This window comes from Balaenoptera ricei, chromosome 3 (assembly GCF_028023285.1).
Source record: "Balaenoptera ricei isolate mBalRic1 chromosome 3, mBalRic1.hap2, whole genome shotgun sequence".
Lineage (NCBI taxonomy): Eukaryota > Metazoa > Chordata > Mammalia > Artiodactyla > Balaenopteridae > Balaenoptera > Balaenoptera ricei.
Genome location: NC_082641.1, coordinates 8,739,827 through 8,762,699, shown reverse-complemented (window position 1 = coordinate 8,762,699; position 22,873 = coordinate 8,739,827). Strand labels below are relative to the sequence as shown.

The 22,873-nt window shown below is 47.5% G+C and overlaps 1 protein-coding gene across 2 annotated transcripts in view; it reads left to right on the top strand.

The window, feature by feature from the left end:
• The first annotated feature begins 447 nt into the window (after nucleotides 1–447).
• The window catches only part of DAP (death associated protein), a 61,039-nt gene continuing 38,613 nt past the window's right edge, over nucleotides 448–22,873 (top strand). The window contains exons 1-2 of one of the 2 annotated variants that reach the window (XM_059916112.1): nucleotides 448–689; nucleotides 12,998–13,094. In XM_059916112.1, coding sequence (XP_059772095.1) covers nucleotides 635–689; nucleotides 12,998–13,094 — 152 coding nt within the window. In that variant the 5' untranslated portion in view covers nucleotides 448–634. The remainder of the gene's footprint in view (nucleotides 690–12,997; nucleotides 13,095–22,873) is intronic. The other variant, XM_059916113.1, reaches the window with a different exon arrangement.

Sequence of the window (22,873 nt, the reverse complement as noted above, 5' to 3'; positions counted from 1 at the left end):
TTCTTGGGCCCCCGGTCGGTCCCACCTGGGGTCTCATTTCCGCACTTCACCGGTCGCTCCGAGCGTGAGCTGGGTGAGGCCATCTGGCAGACGGGCCTGTTCCCCGACGGCACACAGCACCCCTGGGCGCCCCACTGTTGAAGCTGTTTCCCCACCACCATCACCGTCTATCTGGAGAGTTGGTGGAGCACCGTGCACGGGGGTGCCACCCTCCTGCTGGGCTCTTTCCAACCTCGGGCGACTGTCGCCGCCGGCACCAACGCCCGCCTCTTCTAACCGCCAACGCCCCCCGCCCCCCCCTTCTTCCTCCTCCGCCCTTGGCCGAGGCGTCCAACGTGGCGCCGCCGACTGCGCATGCTCAGTACCCGGGGCGCGCGGGCGCCGGCGGGGCGGGGCGGGGCGGGGCGGGCGCAGTGACGCCACCGCGCAGCCGCGGGCTGGCGGGGCCACGCCACGTAGGCGCGCGGCGGCCGCGCCCCCTCCAGGCGGCCGAGGTTTGTCCGCCTGCGCGCGGCCCCGCCGCCCCACGCACGCGCCTCCCTCGCTCCCGGCGCTCACGGTCGCGCGCACTTTTCTCCAGGCCCGCGAGCACTCGACGACCGCCGTCCAGGTCCCTCTGAAACCCGGTCGCACCATGTCTTCGCCTCCCGAGGGGAAGCTAGAGACGAAAGCTGGACACCCGCCCGCCGGTACTGACTCGTTCCCACTTTCTCTCCTCTCGCGGGCCCGGAGGGCGGGCTCGAACCCGCGGGCACGGGGCGCGGAGCGCGGAGCGGGGCGCCGGGCGGGGGAGGCAGCCGGCCAGCCTGGGACGTGTCCGCTCGTGGGGTCTAAGTTAAACTCAGCCCCGCGCTGGTGAGACCTGTTTCTTTGTGCGAAACATCGCAAGCCTGTGCGAGTTGCACGCAAATTAGAGTGACTTGAACAAGACCAGATGCACAACTTGCTCCCAGAAGTTTGGGCGGTGAATACTTACTTAGAATGTACAGATGTTTTAGAAAAACGAGTAGCCGAAACAACGACAAATCAGTGTTTTTAACGTCATGATGATAAATCGTTGGCTGACAGCATTACAAAAGAATCGAAGGAGCGGAAATCATTTTTATCATTAATCACTCAATATGACTTTTTTTCCCTCCAGTTTCTGTCGCATTCTGCTTTTCCTCAGAAGCGGTTTTGTGTTTTGCTTTTTGCTTTTGCACAGCCTAAACTTCCGAGCCAAGGAAGTTAAATGCAGGAAAGAGTCATCTTTCTTAGAAAATGTGTCTCTAACCAACCTTCACGTTCAAACCGTCTCCTCCCCTTTCTGAGCCCAGTTCCTGTTTGCTCTTTCGAATCTGCCCAAACTGGTGGATTGCTTCTTCTCCTCTCCTTTGGAATGACGATCGATCCATATGGAAGGACACTGGGAGGGAATCAAAGGTGACTGGGTCCCAGGATACGAGTCACTTCAGTGTGTGGGGTTTTTAGGGTGTTAGCTGCACACGTTAGTTAAAGCATCAACTCAGTTTGCTAATAACAGAAGCCTTAGCCAAACATGGCTGCTTTTTATGGAACATTTGTGCCATCTTCTTGTTAGAGGAAAGATTGCCCTAATTTCTGTCTGCCGCCCCCCACTATAGGGCACTAATTCTCTGCCTCAACACGGTGAATAGAGAAGTTCTTTACATATGTTGCATTCCAGAGTAGGGAATGCTTTTCACTAGTGAAGCAAGCTCTGAACAACAAGAAGACTGGCAGTAGGAAAGAAAAATGGCTAACCGATGCGTGGGGATGTAAGAGCATGAGATTTTAGAAAATAGTTGCACTGTAATGGAAGATAGACTTCGGGGGTCTCTGTGTTGAATTAGTTTAAAATTAAAAAAGAACTTCAAAGGCATTTCCTTTAATGATAACTCTGACTTTTAATTCCTGCCCCGGAGGGTTCATGTCCATCATTCCTGCCTCATGACCTGGGCAGCACGGCAGGAGGGAACACCTGCATTTACACTCGTGGCCATGGACCACGCAGCAGCAGTCTGCACAGGGCTCCCCTGTCCCCGGGCAATGAGTGGCATTAGATGTATGTGTTGGAATGATACCAAAGCAAAGTAGCAGTAATGGAATTGCATATAGAGACAGCCATATGGAGAGTTTTAAGTTCAGAGGTATAAACTGTCTATATTAACTCTCTGGGAGAAACTTCATGAAGGACTCTGATTTTCTTTGAATTGTAAACAGCTAGGCTGTGTGAGTTACAAATTAAACATCTTATTTATGCCCAAGGAGAGGGGAGCCAGTGTATTTGTGCTGCTGTAGCAGTGAACTTGGGTTTTAAGTTTTGAGGCCTGTCACTTCTCTAGGGTTCAGTTTTCCAAATCCATGAAATGGGAGGTTCGGGCCAGATGGCCCCTGAGAAAGTAGCAGGGCGGGGCTGCCTTTGTGCTGTTCCTGTTGCCATCCATCAGGATTGGAGCCCAGGGGCAGTTAGTCCCACAGGTAAACTCCTCAAGTGACTTCAGGGCAGGTCCCTTAAGCCTTTGAGACCCCCGTCCAGCAGGAGCTGCTAAGGAGGCTGTCACTGTCATCCTGCATTTCCCAAGGCCGGTCACACTTGGCCAGGGGTGCAGGTTAGAAAGAGACCTTTCGTCCCTTGCGGTATGTTGCCTCCCAGGTAGTACCGCTCAGGTGCTTTTTCTCCCTGTGGTACAGAGGCCCCTGTGTGGAAGCCTGTTTTGGCAGAAAGTTCTGGGTGGCCTTGTTTACTCTGGTTATGATCAGAGGTTAGACAGTTCTGCAGATTAGATGTTAAAAAAAAAAAAAAAAAGGCAACCACTATAATAAAGGATAATCATCAAGTACCGCCCAGAGCCCAGTTCATAAATCAAAATAACAGCCTTAAAAACACTGGGAACACTTTCATTAAGGGCTTAAGTTGGATAACAAGAGCTTGTGCTTAAATCTGCAATTGAAAGGACTAAAACTCTCCTACATGACTCTCTTCTTTTTCTTCTGTGTTTTCTCGTTACTGCTGTGTGAACCGGGGATGCGCCTGTGCACCCCCACAGCCTCCACCTGCCCGCCTGTTCTTCTTGCTTCCAGGGCTCGGTCCCATTGATGCGCGGTGCCTGGTTCAGAGCACTCTATAAATAGCTCCCGAGTTTCTGCAGAGCCTCTCGCTGCCTCTCCCTTGCTCCGTAGCGTGTGCGGCCCACAGCTCCCCTCCGCTGCTGAGTGTCTCCAGCGGGCACTGGGGGTGCAGGTTGGATGGTCAGCCAGCTTCGGCAGCAGCATCACAGCGGAAACTGTAACTAACATTTGCTGAGCGTTACAATGCGTGGGGCATAGGGGAAGAAGAAGGGTTTTCCCTTTACCCTTCTAGGTTCTTAGCTGAGATTCCCCCTTACGATAAAGGACAGATTAACAAGGGAAAAACTGAAGTATAATAACATGTATATCTCCTGTATACATGGGAGATAACTCAAGAAAAATGAGTAACTCCCAACCACCACCTTAAATAGTAAAGATGAAAAATGCCAGGGAGAAGGGGAGGCCCCCGTTATGGGAGGGAACCAGGAAATGCACCAGGGGAAGGAAGACGGTTATGCAGATGTAAGATTCTCCTACAATTTTGTCATCCTTTTCTTCCTGGTGCAGAGAGGGAGACACTTACAAGGGGAGATTTCCCTTATAAATGTAAATGTTCCTAACAAGGGTGACTCCTCGGTATACGGCTTTTCCTTGTGTGCTGTTTCTTAAAATCAGCTCAAAATCATACTTCTGCCAAAGAGCCATGTTTTGGGGTGGCATGCTCTGCTCCCCTTCACCAGCCCAGTTCTAATCGCTCGGTCCTCATGAGCTCATTTAACTCGCAGTCACCTTACAGTTGGGATACGGAGGACAACACACCCTCTGGAGGATTGCCGACACCCCCAAGCCTTGAACCGGCAGCCCTTCTCGACAGGGGGCTCCATCGCTTGCTGGGGGCCTCCTCCCAAGGTGTGAGATTAATGAGGCTTCTGAAGAGCCTGGGACAAAGGTGCGGGGCGAATAACTACAAAGTCCACCCCCTGAGTGGTGGTTGGCACTGCGTGGTGTCCTGCAGTGCGCTGGGGGCCGGGTCCTCTGGAAAAGTAACCAGGTCTTCACGATTTGAGACCTTGCCTCTGCCCTCGGCCACAGATATCTGTGGAGACATGGGGTGAGACTGCTTGTTTTATGGGAGTTCTTGCAAATGCAGATTAGCAAAGTGAGTGAGGTTCTGTTTCGCCCAGCGGCAGCGCTCTGATCGCCGGCAGAAGCGGGACGTGATGCCAAGCCTCACTGTTACTCCTGCCGGTTTCCATGAGTTTGTGGTGGCGACGGGGATGACGTCTCTTTGTTAAATACGTTTTGCCGGCCCTGGTCCCCCCCATTTCCAAGCGGAGCCAAAACCGTATGTCAGGAAAGTTCTCATAAATCTAATACAGGATAGCTTGGAGCATTACTAATTTTTACATATGGTTTTCTTTCAAGAGTAGACTTTATGTCCCTTCTAGAACTGAGTCAAATGGATTTATTAAAATGGGAAAGAGACCACTTTGCTTTTCTTTAGTAACTTCAAAATAATTCAGTTCTCTGTTCTCTTAATCAGTCAGAGTGCATTTAAAGGGCTGTGGGTGATACTTCTCCCTGAATTATCTCCGTCAGGGGTTTTCATATTATCGCGGCCACTCTGTTGCTAGAAAGGCAAGACTGATTTGGTTTTTAGTGTATTAACCGTGCAATTGCAGGTGTGCTAAGCACGCCCCCAGCACCCTCAACCCGGTCACTGATCACCGCTTGAAGATGCAGGAGAGAGGTCTGCCTTTGCTCCTGACATGCCAAGAAAAAAGAGAGACCTTGTTAGTCACTGCATTTTTTTTTGATAATAATATTTTAATTTTAATCTGAACCTTTTTTTAAAAAAATTTATTTTGTTGAAAGTCACTGCATTTTTTTAAAGAAGCTCCCTGTCAGGGTGGACCGAGCACCTCTAAGACGTGTTTTCGATTTCGCCTCTGTGCTCTAGGACTTTGGGGGATAGGCGCATCCTCCTGTTTTCTGTGAGTGTCCTGTTTATTTCAGACGATGCCTGTGCACTCTTGCTTGGTTTTGTGAGTGGTTTCCCCTTCCCAGCTTCAGAAATTCTTTTCTTTGGATAGGGACTATTCACTTTTGTATAAAGTACTGTATTAGTTACAGTTTTATATTGTACTCACTAATTGCAACAGACAACCCCAAATCTCGGTGGCTGAGCCAGTCAAGGTTTATGTCTCTCCCGGTGGCCCTCCTACCAGGAGAAATGCAGAGGCCCAGGTCCCTCCTGCCCAGCGACTCCGCCTCTGCGGAGGGAACCGAGCGCAGGCCGTGGTGTCGGGACCTTGTGGTGCTTCGGCCTGGGAGCGGCATGTGTCACTGCGTTAGTTTCCTGCGGCCACTGTAGCAAACATTTAATGGCTTAAAACAACACAACTTTATTATCTTCCAGTTCTGGAGGTGAGAAGTGCAAAATGGGTCTCACTGGGCAGAAATCATGGTGTTTGCAGCTTCCTTCTGGAAGCTCTAGGGGAGAATCCATTTTCTTGCCTCTTCCAGCTTCCAGAGGCCATCCACAACCTCAGTTCCATCTGCGACATTCCTTCCCTTTTGCCATGCAGCCCAACACGTAAACGGGCTCCAGGGACTAGGGCGTGGCCATCTGGGGAGGGCACATTACTCTGCCTCTTTTTGCTGTATTAGGGCCACGACCCGGGTAAAGGGCCCCAACCCAGCTGCAGGGGAGGCTGGGGTTAGGGTTGATGAACGCTGCCTCACTGCCTGTCCCCAGGTACCTCCAGGCAGGGATGCTACTTCGTGGACTTTCTGAAATCCGCCGCCCTGAACGCAAGGTTTCCCCTGCGGCTGCCCACACCCTCCTCCGGTTTGGCCCAGTCGCGCCCGGCTGGCCCTTGTCTTGGCCTGCTCTCCGCGCGGTCTGTCCTCCGGGGCGGCCTGTCAGGGGATGGAGCGGGCCCTGCGTGGAAGACGGGCCGGCCTGTCCAGTCCCGGTCCACAGCCCCGTGGCCCTGCCCCATGCTCCACGCCTCTGAGCCCCACGTCCCCTCCCCTGCGGGGTGAGCGGGCTTGCCGCCGTGTCACTGAAGGGCCTTCCCACCTTAACACCTTCCCACTCTGAGCGCAGAATAGCAGTTTCCCTTGTTAGGTCCTCAGTTTTCTTAGAGAGGAAACCGTCAGGGCTGCAAGTTCAGCAATTTATCTGGGACTCGCTTTTTAGCGCAAGCATCACTTTCCCCCGCTGCCTCAGGCCGGAAAGCTCCCTCCCGTGGGGGGAGCTGCACTTGGCCTCGGGGGTGAGGGGTGCCGGGGCTCCCGGGGTCCTCGTGACTCACTGCCTTTCACCCTTCAGCCTCCACTCTCCCTTCACGGGGCTCGCCACCTTCATGGGGCCACCAGCCTCCCCAGACGGGCGTGGCTCTTCTGCTGGCCAAGGAGCCTCCTCTCCTGGTGGAGCCCTTCCTCTTAACCGAGAGGGACCACGTTCCTTTGCCCTGATCCCACCACTGTCCCCCATCCCCGGGGCTGCCCGGTCCCGTGTCCACTTTTCTCTCCGGCCGCAGTGCTGCTCTACCTGAGATGATTACGTTCTCGGCTAACCTGCAGCTCTGGGTGTTTCTGGTTTGCTTTCTTTTGTTCTCACTGGAGCAGTTCTCGGAGCCTTTCATCTCTTTTTTGTGCGTGGATTCGGTTTCCTTTGCATCACATTTCAGTAGCTCTTCTTGGGCAAGAACAAAGAAAGCATCCGCTCACGAGTCCTGCTCAGCACAGCAGCTAGGGCTCGGGCTGCTCCCCGGTGCAGGGTGCTTTTACTGCCCATCTAGGGACACCCTTCTCATCCCCCTGCCCGGCGTGCAGCTGGGGGGTCTTCCTAGCCTGCTGTCGCGTGTGGGCCCAGAGCCAGCTGTCGGGGACCGTCTCACAGTCAGGCACCCAGATGCCTGAGGGGATGCCCGGCCCCGGGGGGATATGTCATCAGCTGCTTCCTCAGTATTTGCCCACCGGACAGTCTGACCTGGAGGACGCTTCCTCTGCCCCCTTTGCTCCTTGGGTAGGAAGCTGCTCTGCAGAGAGCTTTCAGCATCAAACACACTTTCTTTCCTGGCCCAGACCCTCCCCATAGGCCATCACTCTTGTCTCTCCGAGGAGGAGTGTCGCTCTGTTTCCTGGAATGTTCAAGCAGGGCAAGGCCTGCGGGTTGTGATTAAAGGCGCAGGCTGCCGGGGTCAGAAGCTTGCTACCTGTGCGACTGGGGCCACTGGCTTCCCCTCCTCGTGGGGGGGGGGGGTCTACACCATAGGGTGATTGGAAAGTCGGGGGGTAGCGGGGCGCCCGGCCAGTGGTTAGAACAGGGCCTGGCATGTGGCGGCGTGAAGAGTGGAAGGATTCTCCAGGATCTGCAGTTCTCCAGAACTTACTTAGATGTGGTGAGATCCTGACGACAGTCCTGGAGGTGGTCAGCTGACCAGGGCAGTGGAGCGCCCCATGGTGGGCGAGCACTTTGCAGGGTGTGTCACTCACTCCCCGACAACCCGGTACATCGGTCCTGCCATCCCCACTTTACACGTGAGGAAACTGTGGGGAGGAGGTGATAAACCACCAAGGACTCGCACACTGGAGGGTTCTCTAAGTGCTAGATGCTAGTTGTGAAAACCCATCTCCTAAGAGTAGCTAAGAGTTGAGCATTCATGGGGACCAGGCCCTGGCGGAGGTGTTTCACATGGGCTCACTCCTTCAGTCCTCAGAGAACCCCTGGGGGGAGAGCACTGCCACCCTTTCTTCACAGACGGGACCCTGAGACAGTGCCAGCAACTTGCCAACACACACACACACACACACACACACACACACACACACACACACAGGCAGAGCTGGGATTTGAACCCAGGAATCTAGCTCCAGTATCCATGCCCTTAACTTCAGCTTGGCGCTCCTGTTAAGAGGAAGCTTGTTATTCTTTTTCTTCCCCCCGCCTTAAATTTATTTATTTATTTATTTATTTTTGGCTGCGTTGGGTCTTCGTTGCTGCACACCAGCTTTCTCTAGTTGCAGCGAGCGGGGGCTACTCTTCGTTGAGGAGCATGGGCTCTAGGCACCCGGGCTTCAGTAGTTGCAGCGTGTGGGCTCAGTAGTTGTGGCTCGCAGGCTGTAGAGCGCAGGCTCAGTAGTGTGGTGCACGGACTTAGTTGCTCCGCGGCCTGTGGGATCTTCCTGGACTGGGGAGTGAACCCATGTCCCCTGCATTGGCAGGCCGATTCTTAACCACTGCGCAGCTTGTTATTCTTGAAATTTGAAGCTCACATTTGAATAACAAGCACCACAACAAAAATCTGAGTTGTTTTTTTTTTTTTTTACTAATGTCTCAGAAAAATACTTAACATTCACAAAGAATTCTGCAAAGATTTCTGCAGAAATAACTCTGCCTTTGCATTTTTTTCCAATGAAGAGTCCTGGAGACAGTAATAAAACATTCGATAAATATGTGCTGTCGTATTTTTTGGCAGTCGTGCAAGTGAGAATGAATCTGTCTCAGCCTTGAGTTATTATTATTATTGCCACTTTTTATTGCTGCATTAATCACCACACATACTGTGAGAGATTGATGAAGTTAATTGTTTTTATAAACTAGATTAAATGAAGTGCTAATGTGGGGTGACTGGGTTTGGACGTGTGTACTTACGTCAACAGAGAAGTGGACAGACTCCCTGTGAGCTTCCCGAGATGTGACTGTTTCGAACGTCACCTTGACATTCGTCCTCCATTCCTTTTGTAGTCAGTTGTACACTCTTTTTACTGTTAGTCAGTTTATAGAACGCACCTGGGATTTATAGTTTTAAGGTTTTTGTGTCTGCCAGGTTGAAATGATTCAGAGATTATTTTTAAATGGGCATCTGTATTAGTTTGCTAAGGCTGCTATAACAAAATACCACAGACTGGGTGGTTTCAACAACAGAAATTTATTTTCTCACAGTTCTGGAGGCCAGAAGTCCAAGATCAAGGTGCCGGCAGGTGTAGTTTCTCCTGAGGCCTCTCTCCTTGCTCGCGGACGGCCGCCTTCTCACTGCGTCCTCACGTGGCCTTTCTTCTGAACACGTGCATCCCTGGTGTCTCTTCCTCTTCTGATAAGAGCATCAGTCCTATCAGATTAGGGCCCCACCATAACAGCCTAATTTAAACTTAATTGCCTCTTTAGAGGCCCTGTCTCCAAATCCAGTCAGGTCTGAAGTTCTGAAAATTAGGGCTTCAACCTGTGAATTTAGGGAGATCCCAGTTCAGCTCATAACAGCACCTTCAATCAGTTTCTCATGGGCCTGGGATAGGGGTGGGATAAATGGGGGAGGAAAATGAATTTTAAAAAAATTTAGTGGGACAGTTCTTCTAGCCTCCTCTTTTGGCCAAAAACATTCATAATCTTATATTTCAAGAGAGTGAGTAGATAATTATCTTAAATATATTACAGAATTTTATTTTCAGTCTCCATTTCTTAAGGTTTGGCAGGCTACATAACCTGGGAAATCTTGATAAGCCACCTGCAAATGGTATTTTTGTTTTCTTATTTTTTCTTTTTTTAATATGAACCCAAAGTGAGGGAAATCTGTAGGAATCACACCCAAAAAAGTAGCTAAATTCAGAACAGTTAGCCTGAGCCTTGGGCCCACATGAGGCAGGAAGTGACCTGGTGTCTCTTCCTCTTTTTATAAGAGCACCAGTCATACTGGATTAGGGCCCCACCCCTATGGCCTCATTTAACCCAAGACCCCAGCTGAAAGCTGGTGCTCAGAGGCCAAACTCATGGAGAAAGGGTGCAGGAAAAAACTGTCCAGCAACACAGAGGGGTGGTGGGGAAGCTGGTGTGTTTCAGCCTGGCCTCTGGATGGCAAACAAAGGCTCCTGGAGAATTTGAAACTGCAGGCCTGCCTTTACATGGGCGATGAGTTCAAATTTACACTGTTTGGCCATTCCTGTTCTCAGTTAATGTAAAAAGGATTGCCAGGTTTGACAGAAGCATGTACAGCATGTCTCCAAAGGGATGCTGCCTGCACCCCACACCCCAGAGGATCCCCACAGCTAAAGGCTTACTGAAGACAAGCCCATGGCCCACACTCACCTCAAACAAGAGCCAGAATCAGAGAAAAACGAACAGTGAATGAGACTCCCGAGGACCTCAGATAATAAAATAATTAGATATACAACCATGAGACAAGTATGCCTAAGACGATTAAATACATAAAAGAATTAAGAACACGAGATCTGAGTAACGCACTGTCAAATAAAGACCAGACAGATTTGAGGGGGGAAGAGCTCTAGAAATGAAAAATAAAAACGATCGGAATAAAAATCGGTCAGGATAAAAGCAGATTGTTGAGAGAATTACTGGACAGGGTTATATTTCCTTCTTAACAAAGTAAATGTCCCCTCCCCACTGAAAAGAAGTGATGGTGGCAGCAGGGAGACTCCTGTTCCAAAACCAGACCAGCAGACGCATCATTAAACACGGGCCTTTATTTCACATGCCCTCTGCTTTGCTTTCCTCTGACGGACTGCAGCTGGGTACCGCTGGCCATGCAACAGGCATTGTCAGCTTCCTGAATCCTCCCAGGGAAATTGAAAACTAATAAACTCGAAGTGTATAAGCCTCAGGGTGTTTCACATTCTCCTTCCTGTTCGCAGCATCATAAAGAAACCAGTCCTGGGCTTTCAGAATTCAGCAGGGTCCAACGTAATTTGAAACACCGGAGGATGTGGCCTGGCAAGCTGGTTGTACTGTGTGGTCAGAGCAGGGCTGTGGCAGGACGCGGAGTGGCTATCCTGAGGAAGGAGGGTGAACACCCTGGGCCCCACACCCGAACCTGGGGTCAGTGAGCTCAGTTAATACACTCTACTTTCTGTCAAGTGCCAGGAAGCTGCTGAGCACCTCTGTCTTCGTCCTTTTGGGCCGCTATAACTGAATACCACAGACTGGGTGGCTTGTAAACAACAGACATTCTCCCTGTTCTGAAGGCTAGAAGTCCAAGGTCAGGGCACCAGCAGATTCGGTGTCTGGTGATGTCCTGCTTCCTAGTTCACAGACGGCTGTACGCTCTGTCCTCACCTGGCAGAAAGGGTGAGGGAGCTCTCGGGGGTCTCTTTGTAAGGGCACTAATCCCATTCATGAGGGCTCCACCCTCATGACCTAAGCACCTTCCAAAGTCCCCACCTCCAAACAGCATCACTTTGGGGGTTAGGATTCAACAGCCTCTCTTCTCATCTAAACTTCTCCATCTTAGGACGTGGCTCTTGTCCCCTTTCTGGAGATGAAGCATTGAGGCTTTGAGAGGCTGACTAATCTAAGACCATATAGCTGAGGACATGGAGGGACTTGCTGACCCTAAAACACGCACAGGCGACTGCCATGTGGGGCTGGCTTTTTGGATGTAAGGCCAGCATTTCCAAACTTTATCCCATGGAACACTAGAGTCCTGAAGAATGATAACCAGCATTCCCTGGGGGAGGAGTTCTGTGGTGAAATACACTTGGGAAAGATGGCACATTATATGCCCCATATAAAGCTTACAATGCACACTAAAGGCAGAAAATCTGTCTTGAGGAAACACATTTAATTTTTCAACCTCGCATTTCCCACACTTAATAGATCCTAGAATCCCCACTTCTGTTGTCATTTTTTTCTCTTGCAAAACATTATTAACATACTAGCCATTAAGGGAATACAAATCAAACTACAATAAGACACCACTTCACACCCACTAGAATAACTATAAAAAGATAGACAATAACAAGAGTTGGCGAGCATGTGGAGAAATTGGAACCCCTACTGGTTGGAATGTAAACAGTTCCATGGCTTTGGAAAGCCTTTGGGGATCCTTCAAAAGGGTAAATATGGGGTTACCATGTGACGCAGCTATTCCACTCCTACATATGTACCAAGGAAATGAGGGTATATGTCCATGTGTCCACACAAAAACTTGTACATACACAGTTGTTTATATCTGCATTATTCACAGTAGCCCCAAAGTGGCAACAATGCAAATGACCACCACAGGTGAATGGAGGACAAAATGCGGTCCACCACGCGTGCCGTGGGGTATGATTTAGCCATGAAAACGAGTGAAGTACTGACACAGGCTGTGACATGCATGGACCTTGGAAACATTATGCTAAGTGAAAAAGCCTGTCACCAAAGACTATGTATTTTATGATTCTGTTTATGTCAAATGTCCAGAAGAGGCAAATGCAGGTGACTGGTTGCTAGGAGCAGGGGGAGAGGAGGGATTGGTGATGGGTTTCTGTTTAGGATGATGAACATGTTTGAAAAGGATCGTGTGCAACTCTGAATACACTCAAAACCAGAGAACTGAACACTTTAAATGGGTGGATTATATTGTATGTGAATTACATGTCCCTAAGGCTGTTTTTAAAAACCAAATAAACTTCTGCCAACTCTAGGGTTTCACAGCACAGTTTGGGAAAGGTTGCCACCAGAGTGGACTCTGGCTGTGTGCACAGCAGCTGTCCTGTGTCACCTGTGGCTGTGTCGCCCCTTCGAAAGCACCATCTGCATTTGAGAAAATATTACAGGCAGGGATTAAGTGGGGTTTTTTTTGCATCGAGAAGCTGAGTATAACCGAAAGCAAGCAGCCACTGTGTCCACACGGTTTATACTCTGGTTGCACTACTGCTCTTACCAAATACTTGAAAGGAGACCAGACAAACAGAGGAGCCTTGGAAACTTTCTAAGTGGATCTGAAGTAAGAGACAGCGTTGAGTGTCACATCATATTGAATCTCCCTCTGACAGCCTTAACCTCTGCGGTTAATCACCGTCGCCGCCGGCTGATCTGGACTAACCTGGGACCATGGGACAAACACACACTCTCGAGCTAGTTCCCCTGCCGTCCGGTGGTTGCGTGTCCACACTGATCATACCCTCTTTGTCTTCACTGCAGTGAAAGCCGGTGGGATGCGAATTGTGCAGAAACACCCGCATTCTGGAGACACCAGAGAAGAAAAGGACAAAGACGACCAAGAGTGGGAAAGCCCCAGGTAGGAGAGTTCTGGCGAACCTTGAGATGTCTCACAAATCACCGTTATTCAGTTAAACGTTAACGTTTGTTCTCTGCTCCGTGTTTCTGATAACCCCTGGGTTTCATGGGCCCTGTGCTGTGTGCTTTTCCTCTCCTGAGCAGTGAGGTGGGGCTTGTGTTCCCAGACGGGAGAAACAGGGCATCGAGAGGACGCCCTCTGCCTGCATAAATCCGAGTGGGTCCATCTGTCTGTGGGCAGAAGCCCTGAACCCCCACTACCATACTGAAATCGCCCACAGACCTTTGAAAATGCCATGCTAGTTGAATCTCTGGGCTGGGCCTGGCATTCTGTGCAGTGAGAGCAGAGAACTACTGATTTAAATAATGTTTACAAACGTTAGGGCTTTGCCAGTTTCAGCCAAGCAGAATCACTGAGGCCACACCCTTATGAGTGACCGAGTGCCCTTAAACGACATCTCTGCCCCCAGCTCCCCGGGTCCCCGCCAGCTCATCTTCCTACAACACCACCATCTCTGTTTACACCTGTCTTCCTTGGTGATTCTGATGTCAAGTTTGGTCCAACCACCTTGATACAAGTCCATTTCCTTCCACCTTGTAACATAGAAACATGCGCCACCAATGCGCACCTGTCTGTGAGCTTGTCCATGTAAAGGAAAGTGGACACTAAGCTTTCTGCCTTATAACTCGCCCCCGGACAAGTCTCAGTCAGAGGAAAAGGAAGTGTGGAGGGCAGCCAACCTGTGTTTCTGTACTTCATTCCGACAGTCCTGAATAGCAGGTGGAACGCTCCCTGGGTTACACTTGGGAGACTGAAGACCGCAGAGGCCACACGCTTGCCATACCGAGCAGGAGCTAAACCCAGGTCTGGGGTCCAGAGCAGGGCAGGCTTCCATAAGAGTAGCTGCCGACAGCACGCACCCCCTAAGAAGGACGTGCATGTGCTTGGTGACCCCACGTGTCTACTTACACATGTGCTGCGCCGTTGGGTATTTTCTGTAAAACCTCATGTGATATGACTTACAGGGCAGTCACTGGAGGGGAGGACAAAATTTGAGGTGAAGTTTCTGAGTGATTATTGCCCATTTTAAATCATGAGATGAGCAACGGGAAGGTTCTGCCTAAGTTCTGGTTTTATAAAAGGAGAAGGTGGTTTAAAGAAAATTCTAGAATTTTCTTTCCACTGGCTATCTTCACAAAGCTGTGTTCGGCACGTAACAACATCAGGAATTCTCCTACAGGTCCACGGTCCTGTATCTGAAAACCTTGGGGTCTAATTTATTTCAGAATTCAGAAATTCTGTTGTTTTAGGAGAGGAAGCAGGTTTTAGGAGTATAAGACCGTACACATTCCATACAGCACCCGTAGTGGGGTCTCAGGCAGCCTAATCTGTGTATGATGTTCACACCAGCAGAGATGCATTTTAAAAATTTACAGACTTGGATCAGTCCAGGTTAAGTTTCGCCTGCATAAGAGTTGTAACGAAACTTCAGTTCAGTGTTTGAGAACATTCTTGGATTTGGAACCGAAGATAAAAGCATGTGGCCTGTAGTCATTTCCTCCTCTAGGAAACCCAGGATGTCACTTCCCTTCATACCCACTGGTTCCCTAAGAAGGAAGAGAGGATGAGACAGAGAGCCATGCCTGGGAAAAAATCCTGGAAAGTTAATGAAACGTGCTTTTCTGCATGAGTTTAAGTGGAATAAGGGACAAACAGCTATTTCTCTGCATAACACAATGTCAATACAGTGACAGATGATAATTTATTAGCGTGTTTAGAAATAAGGACAGAACAGCCCATTAGTTTTCTTTCTATTGATTTTTTTTCTCATGAGGTGAAATACAGCATTTATGGAAGATGTACAATTTAAATATATGTGCTAGAGGATGAACGATTGCATGAGAAAGGGGAGAGCACCCAGCTCTCTAGATTTTAGCATCTTACCCACTTTGAAGTTTGGTTGGAATGAAGTGTTTTGAAGCAGGCGGTCTGCAGGGCAGGGTTTGCATATGAGCAAGGGTGTGTGTGTTCCCTGCAGTCAAATTGTTGTACTGTGTTCCTCATGGGTGCGTTAACTCTTGTCCTCTGGACTTTGGCTTCTCTCTTTACTGCTGTGGGTTAAACCACCGGACACGCCGTTGACAGAAGGGGTAAGCCCCTGCAGACTCAGAAGCTACTGGCATATATGTTGCCAATACAATTTCTTCCAAACCCCTACACCAGACCTGGTACTCTGTATAATAGGTCATTTCCATCACCATGCACTCCCCGTTTTTCTGGTGGGCTAATTGAATAGTCATAGTTAATAATGGTCATTGATAATGTTACAGAATGCAGCGAACCTGGCCCTGTTCTAAGTGCTCTGCCCATGTTTTTTCATTTGAACTACTTGCAACTGCTCTATTCTCATCCCTCTTTGTGAGTTGGTTCTTGATTATTATCCTCATTCCAGATTACTACTCCCACTTCAACGGCTCAGAGCGGTTAAGTGACTTTTCCAAGGGCACATAGCGAGTGAGTGGTAGAGCCAGCATTCCAGAGTGGCAGCTGGGTCCATAGTCCCCCACTCTTAGCCCCTGGGCTGTGTGTACCAACTGAGCGCCTGTTTTGTGCTGGGCACTTACTAAGTGCTTCCCATTGGGTTTAATGCGCAAACCACCTGAAAGTTGGTATTACTATGCCCATTACACAGATGAAGAAACCAAGGCCCAGTGAGGTTATCTGACCCAACGATATGTAGCCAGTCAATGGTCTGGCCAGGATTCAGTCCTGACCCTGTCTTGACTTGGAAACCTATGTCCTTAATAGGCTACAGAAGCCCCCTGAACTGACAAAATATTTTTAGGATCAACAGACTGTAAATCCAAATCCCTCTGTAAAATAAACTTATTGATTCTGGGGTTGCCCATAACCTATTCCATAGTCCTCAAGCCCATAATCCCACCCATGCAGCCCTACCATCAGTAGATGGCCTAATTCCAGCTTACAACAGCGTTTCAGGGCACTGGGCTGGTTTTACTTTACATGTGGAAAGACCTCTTTATTTCCAGAATTTGTCAGACATTTAATGTTTTACATTAATTTCCCTTGGAAATGTCATGGCATGTGACTTCAACATTCATATCACCCTAATCCTAAAGTTCTATATTTTTTCATGTTTTGATCCAAGTGTTCTTCAGATATGAAAATAAGTGCCCAGTCTCAGATGCCAATTTCCTCCTTAGAGCTGCATTTGCAAAACTCTTTGCTTTCCTTCCCAGATATTTAAAATTGGCTTTGTATTTACTGACTCATCTCTGGTGGCTTCCTTCCACAATCAGTAAATCAAGTACTGATTACAGAGAAAATGAACAACTGGAGCGTTAAAGAGGTTATTATGTGACCCAAAAAAACCCCCAAACGCTTTTACTTGTAATCTTTTTTTGCAAGTCTTTATGTTACTCTTACTCCCCATAATCTTGTAACTTTTCAGATATAATAATAAAATAATTTCTTCTGCCACCAAATTGTTTTGAAATGCTTCATTTAAAAAAAGAAAAAATGATAATGTAGCACAAATTTGAAAATGTTTCCCAAGAATTCCATCAAGCTGAGTTCTAGTTACCTGTGGCTCTTCATATCGAAACAGAGTAAGAGACTTCATTGTTACGAGCTAATACTTTCCTGAGTGGCTGCTGGATTCCATCTCAGAACTGACCCAATCAAGGAAAGCTCTGATCTTCCTCAAAGCCTTCTGTTGAGCATATTAAGATGAAGTGCCCAGTTTCATTATGTAAAAGAGAAATTGCAGCATAGAATGGACTTCAGTAGTCAGTAGGATTCACTAAAAAACAGTGTAGTGGTGAACATGTACTGAGGTCCTACCATGAATCGAGCTTGATAAAAAAAATATCTAAAAAGGTAGGTGACAGGAAGAGTAAAGTAGAAATGGAAGGGTTTGTGTGTGGACTTGGGGTGGGTAGGAAAGGGATGGAAGGAAGAGGGAAGTGGGGATGGGGCAATAAGGGTAGGAAGGGAGCAGCCCTTCTTTGAGCTCGGCAATTTGTACAGCTCTGACCCAGGGCTGTGGTGCTGCTTTGTGTTCACATACCCCCAAGATAAGCAAACAATTCCAATCATCCAGAATGTGGGAGAGATCCAAGATGGAATACACACACAGTAACAGATGGATCTAATTGTAATACAAAGGCTACTATTACCAACTGAAAGGCGTGGGTGGGAGAGCGACCTAACCTAAGTACTATAATAGTATTTGGGGAAACAGTATTTTGACTGGATACTATAAGGCTAAAGACAAAAAATGCAAAAAACTGTGCATAAATGCTACACTCCAGTTAGTAAATATGTCTTCAGGGGTTTGGGTTAGCAATTCTGAAATTGCTTTATGTGTATATTACAATTGAACAAACAAGTAAATATCTTGTGGCTAATAAAGAGTCAAATTTCTCACTGTTAGAGAAAGAAGCTTACAAATAGGAAAGGGGGAAGGCTAAAATGGCTTTGTGGTGTTTAATTGGAATTGGAGGTATTAGTATGAACTCATAGTTTTAAATGGATGGATGGCTGGATGGATAGTAGATACATACAGACATGTACATACATACATAAATAAATATACATGGGGGAGGATGAGTGTACACACCTGTACTTCCCAGCTGTGTTCACCGGCAGGGCATAAAAGAACTGGCACCGTGTAGCCATGAGCATTCCTAGGGCCAGGATCTTGGTTTCTAAACATTCCCCAATCAAGTGAACTAGGGTGTTTTGGAGAAGTAGTTATTTCCAGGACCAGGGCTGGAAAAATACCAGATGAGCCAGGAACAACTTGTAGCGCCAGAACATAAGGAAAATTCCAGAAAGGATGGGACATGTCAAAACAACACAGAAGCCAACCTGAAGGCACACCTAGTGGCAAAGATGGAACAATCTGTGATAAAATAAATAATGATAGTATTGGAATATAACCCATAGAGTTAAATAGATATCCATGAGTCCACACTGATATAAATAAGTTGAATACATAAATGAGAAGGGGCAGCTCTTCTTTATAGAAGAACTCCAATTAATATTGGTGTAAGGAAGGCGGGAACTAGAATATCACCAATAGGCGAACATCACAGTGGCTGTCAGCAAGATCCACTGGCGGATGCTACGATTAGGGGGCAAAAATTTAAGGAGAAACAGGATGATTTTACAGTGTCAGTTTCCTCCAGTATATTTATTAATTGCAAAACAAGGAGTGTCTTTACATGGAGACCGGCAATCTTTGGCATCCCTTGGCTTGTAGATGTATCACCTTGATCTCCGTCTTCACATGGTCTTCTCCCTGTGTCACTTCACCTTCCCTCTGTATATGTCTGTCTCTGTGTCCAAATTTCCCCTTTTTATAAGGACATCAGTCATATTTGATTAGGACCCACCCTAAAAGCTTCATTTTAACTCAGTTACTTCTGTAAGATCCTATTTCCATAAAAGGTTAAATTCTGAGGTACTGGGGGTAAGGATTTCATATATTTGGGGGTGGGGAACAATTCAGTGCCTAACGGATGTCAAATAGTAATCTATGGTCATTTTTAATGGTTCTCTCAGTTAAAGTTAATTCTGAAGATAAGAAACAGAAAATTGAAAATGCTGAAGTTAAAAGATGGCACAGCCTATATGCCTGGGAATTTTAATCTAAGCCATTATCTGCATGTTTGAACTTGAACTAAACCATGTGGCTTGCGAGCCAATTTCAACATCATCCTTACTTTGCCAACAATATCATCTTTTATATCCAAGCTAGTTGTCAGCTGCCTTTTAAGAGGGATGTATCTTTCTCCCTGTGATGTGTGGAGATGCCGTTGGACTAGGAGTGCTGAGTGCCAGCCAGCTCCCAGCTCCTGTGCCGTTTGGATGGCCTGTGTCGGCAGGCAGGATGCATGACGTGGCAGCAACAGTTGACCCGGGTGCTGGAGCGCCGTGGGCCACAGACCCCTGCCCTCGGCCAAAGGCAGAGTCTCGGTGTGCTGGGGACATTGAGTGACTTGGGATGTCCTTGTGATGGGGGTAACTGGTGTCACCTGCTTGTGGGCTGAGATGCCACCTCCAGGCAAAAGCCGTCTTAAAGGTACAGCAAGAGCCTCAGAATAGAAAGCACAGGAGGAGGGAGATCATAGCCGCGTGAAATAGTAATGGACGGGCCTGTCTGCCTCGGTGAGGAAAACGAGGAGAGTCTAGTTGCTGTTCGGCAGCTCTCACTGTCAGGTTTGCCCACGTAGGGGCTGGATGTTTGAGATGAAGGTGTCAGCAGGACCCTGCCCTCTCTGAAAGCAGTAGGGAAGGATCTGTTCCAGACGCGTCCCCTGGTTCCTTGGCTGGTGGTAACGTAACTCCAGTGTTCACATGGCATTCTTGCTGTGTGCGTGTCTGTGTCCAAGGCCCCCTTTTCATAAGGATGCCAGTCATACGGGATCAGGGCCCACCCTAATGACCTCACCTTAACTAATTATGCAACAACTATTTCCAAATAAGGTCACATTCTGAGGTACTGGAAGTTAGGGCTTTAACATAAGAGACTTGGGTGAAGGGTGGGGACACAATTCAAGCCATGACAAGCAGGCAGCACCTCAATGCCACGAGGCATCGGTGGGTGGTGCCCGGCTCCAGTGACATCCCAACAGCAATTGTTGCTCAATAACTTATGAACCGTGAGACCTACATGGCAAATGACTCTTGCTTCTGTGCGATCCGTTATGGTTGCCCAGGCGGAGCACTGCAGCAGCCTGCGTTCCCGTCAGGTGGATGCCTTGTGCCAGGGGTGTGGCCCCAAACTTTGATCATGCACTCCATCAATTGAAAAAAACGCTTTTTGCCTGCACCCTCCATGTGTATATATTCATTTAAAAATTATACATGCATATTTTGCTACCATTATATACATTGTAAAAGGTATGCAAAATGGATATTAATGTTTTAGATCAAGGTGAAATAAGCAATATTTTAAATGTCTTGCTAACCATTATGACTTCTTATTATCATTAGCTAACATCTCAAGGTCCAAATACCCTTGAGGTAGTGTTTCTCATTAATGATTCCAATGTAAATCTAAATTTCTAATGTCCTTCCTGGTGATTTCAGGTTTTATGGAGAAGGGTGGCTTCCTGTCACATCTGATTAGATCTTTGGTGTTTGTAATGTGGTTCATGAAACACTTGTGCCAGGACAAGAAGCGAGAGCTCTTCTCTTTTATTATTATTCACTTGTGCTTGTATTGGTGTTAACTTCAGCCTCTGGAGGATTTTTTTTGCAGGAATCTTTTGAAGCCACATGTTCCTTTTGTCACAGTTAGTTTAAATTCATCCATTATACATTTGAGCACAGATCTAGGTGCTTGGGATATAATAAGATAGAACTAGAGAACTTAATTCGTTAGCCCGTTAACCAGACAGTGTCCTATGTATGTTGCAAGACACAGGAAGCAAAGGAAGGGGCGCAGGGACCTGTGGGTGGTGACCCCCCCCCTCCTTCCTCCAAAGCCTTAAGGCCATGAAGCTGGGTGATGGACAGTCAGCCTGCAGACTGTAGTAAATAGTGGTAAAGCTTAGTTCGTTGTGTTTTGGTTCTTTAAGTAGAAGATAAATGCAAATAGAAAAATTTGCACGTTTATCTCACTTTCCCAGTGATGCTCTGGCCTTCTGAAGCACAAGGACTGCCTTCCTCGCTGACTGATCGGTGGTGGCTCCAATACCAGTTCTGTGGTTGTATGTAGTATAAATTAAATGTGTCTTCCAAAACCTGTGGCTATCTGTATTTTAGTGTGATCAATAGGAGTGCAACTGTGTACATTAAGAAGTTTTGCCCAGAATTGTCCAGTGAACACAGAGCAGCTGGCGTGGGATGCAGATGGTTTGTGGCCCAGGAGTCGTGGGCAACGGCGTTGCCAGGAACTCGGTGTCTGAGCTCCCCTTGCACGTAGATGGGCCCCAAGGAAGACTCGGGTCTGGCAGGTAGTGAATCAAAACCTCACCGTGCCACAGAGGGAGGAAGGATATGGGCATCCCTGTGTTACAGGAGCCTGGCTGGACTCCACCGGGGTGAGGATGAGAAGGAAAGTGCCGGAGTCTCGGCTGCCCTCCAGCGCCTGGTGCTGTTGGTCATGGGCTCAGAGGCAGTATTCGCCCAACATCTGGTTCTGTAACGGATGCGGAAATGGGGTGTGATGGATGAGCTTCTGAGCATCTCGTTCCCGGTCCCTCTCCCTCCACAGGCCTCCAGCCTCCTTATGAGACTGCCACGCTCCCCTCTACCTTTTATCAGATAGAAAGAGGAAAGAAAGGAAATGGAGCAATCGGTTTTCCTCTCCAGACACAGCCCTGTTCATCTGTACTGGAGTCAGCCTCTTGGAACAGATAACTCTTTTGTTTTTATGGTGTTCCTCAAAGGGTTGTGCTGTTTATCAGGAGTGTTTCCTTATTACATAAACATAGAAACTGAATTTAAATCAACTCTCCAGCAGTTGGATTTTACAGGATGCAATATGTAAGAATAACTACATAGAATAATGTTGCATAGAAGAATAACTGCATAGAAACAAGAGCCCTTTATTGAGTTTATTACATTACGATTCCTCTTCCTGAAATTTTTAAACCCTCTATTTAAATAAACTCCCTTGACTTAAACTGGGTCAGAATGCGTAGCGCTCAGAAAATACTTATTGAATCAGTAATAATTAGCTTAGAATTTGATTCTTTAAAGGTATGTAGTTAATTAACTTATTAACTTGATTACTTCTTATTTTCCAGCTGGTGGAAGAGGTGAGCTAGGTTAGGTCAGTGTTGAGGATGAAAATTCTTCATCCTTGCGGGCATATTCTATTGAGCCCTCAGCTCTCTCTAGGGAAGATATTGACTTTGATTTCTGGTTGTGCACATCCTCTGGGGCAGAGATATACTCATTAATGTGACTAGAGTCGTGAGGATGGTATTGTACTCAAGAAATCCTCACAGAATCATTGGATTTAGAGCTGGACATACCTGAGAGGTCACCTAATCCAGGTGTTCCCAGGTGGAGCTCTTGAGAAGTAAGATGGCAGATTTCACTCAAGATCTGGAAGGGTCTAGATACCATGAGCAAAACACCTATTAGGTAGAGATCAACAGAGATTTTTACATTAAAAAGAAGCCCTTGCCCACTTATGGGTATATATCCAAAAGAATTGAAAGCAATGTTTCCAAGAGTTATTTGCACACCCATGTTTATGGCAGCATTATTTACAACAGCCAAGAGGTGGAAGCAACCCAAACATCCACTGATGGATGAATGGATAAACACAATGCCTGCGGTATATACATACTATGGAATACTATGCAGCTTTAGAAAGGAAGGAAATCCTGTCACGTGCTACAGCGCGGATGAACCTTATGCTAAGTGAAATAAGCCAGTCACAAAAGGACAAATACTATATGATTCTACTTACACACATAAGTATACTTAACGCTACTGAACTGTGCACTTTAAAATGGTTATGATGCTAAATTTTATGATATGCGTTTTTTACCACAATAAAAAAAAATTTTTTTAGAGAAACAAACAAAAGAAGCCCTGCTGCTGTTGAAAGTAGTTTTTGGCTCCTCAAAAAGTAAACACGGCATTACCGTGAGACCCAGCAGCTCTACTCCCAGGTTTGTATCTAAGAGAATTGAATACAGAAGTTCATACAAAAACTTGTACATGAATAGAAGTTCATACAAAAACCTGTATGTGAATTTATCACATCATTATTCACAATAGCCAAAAAG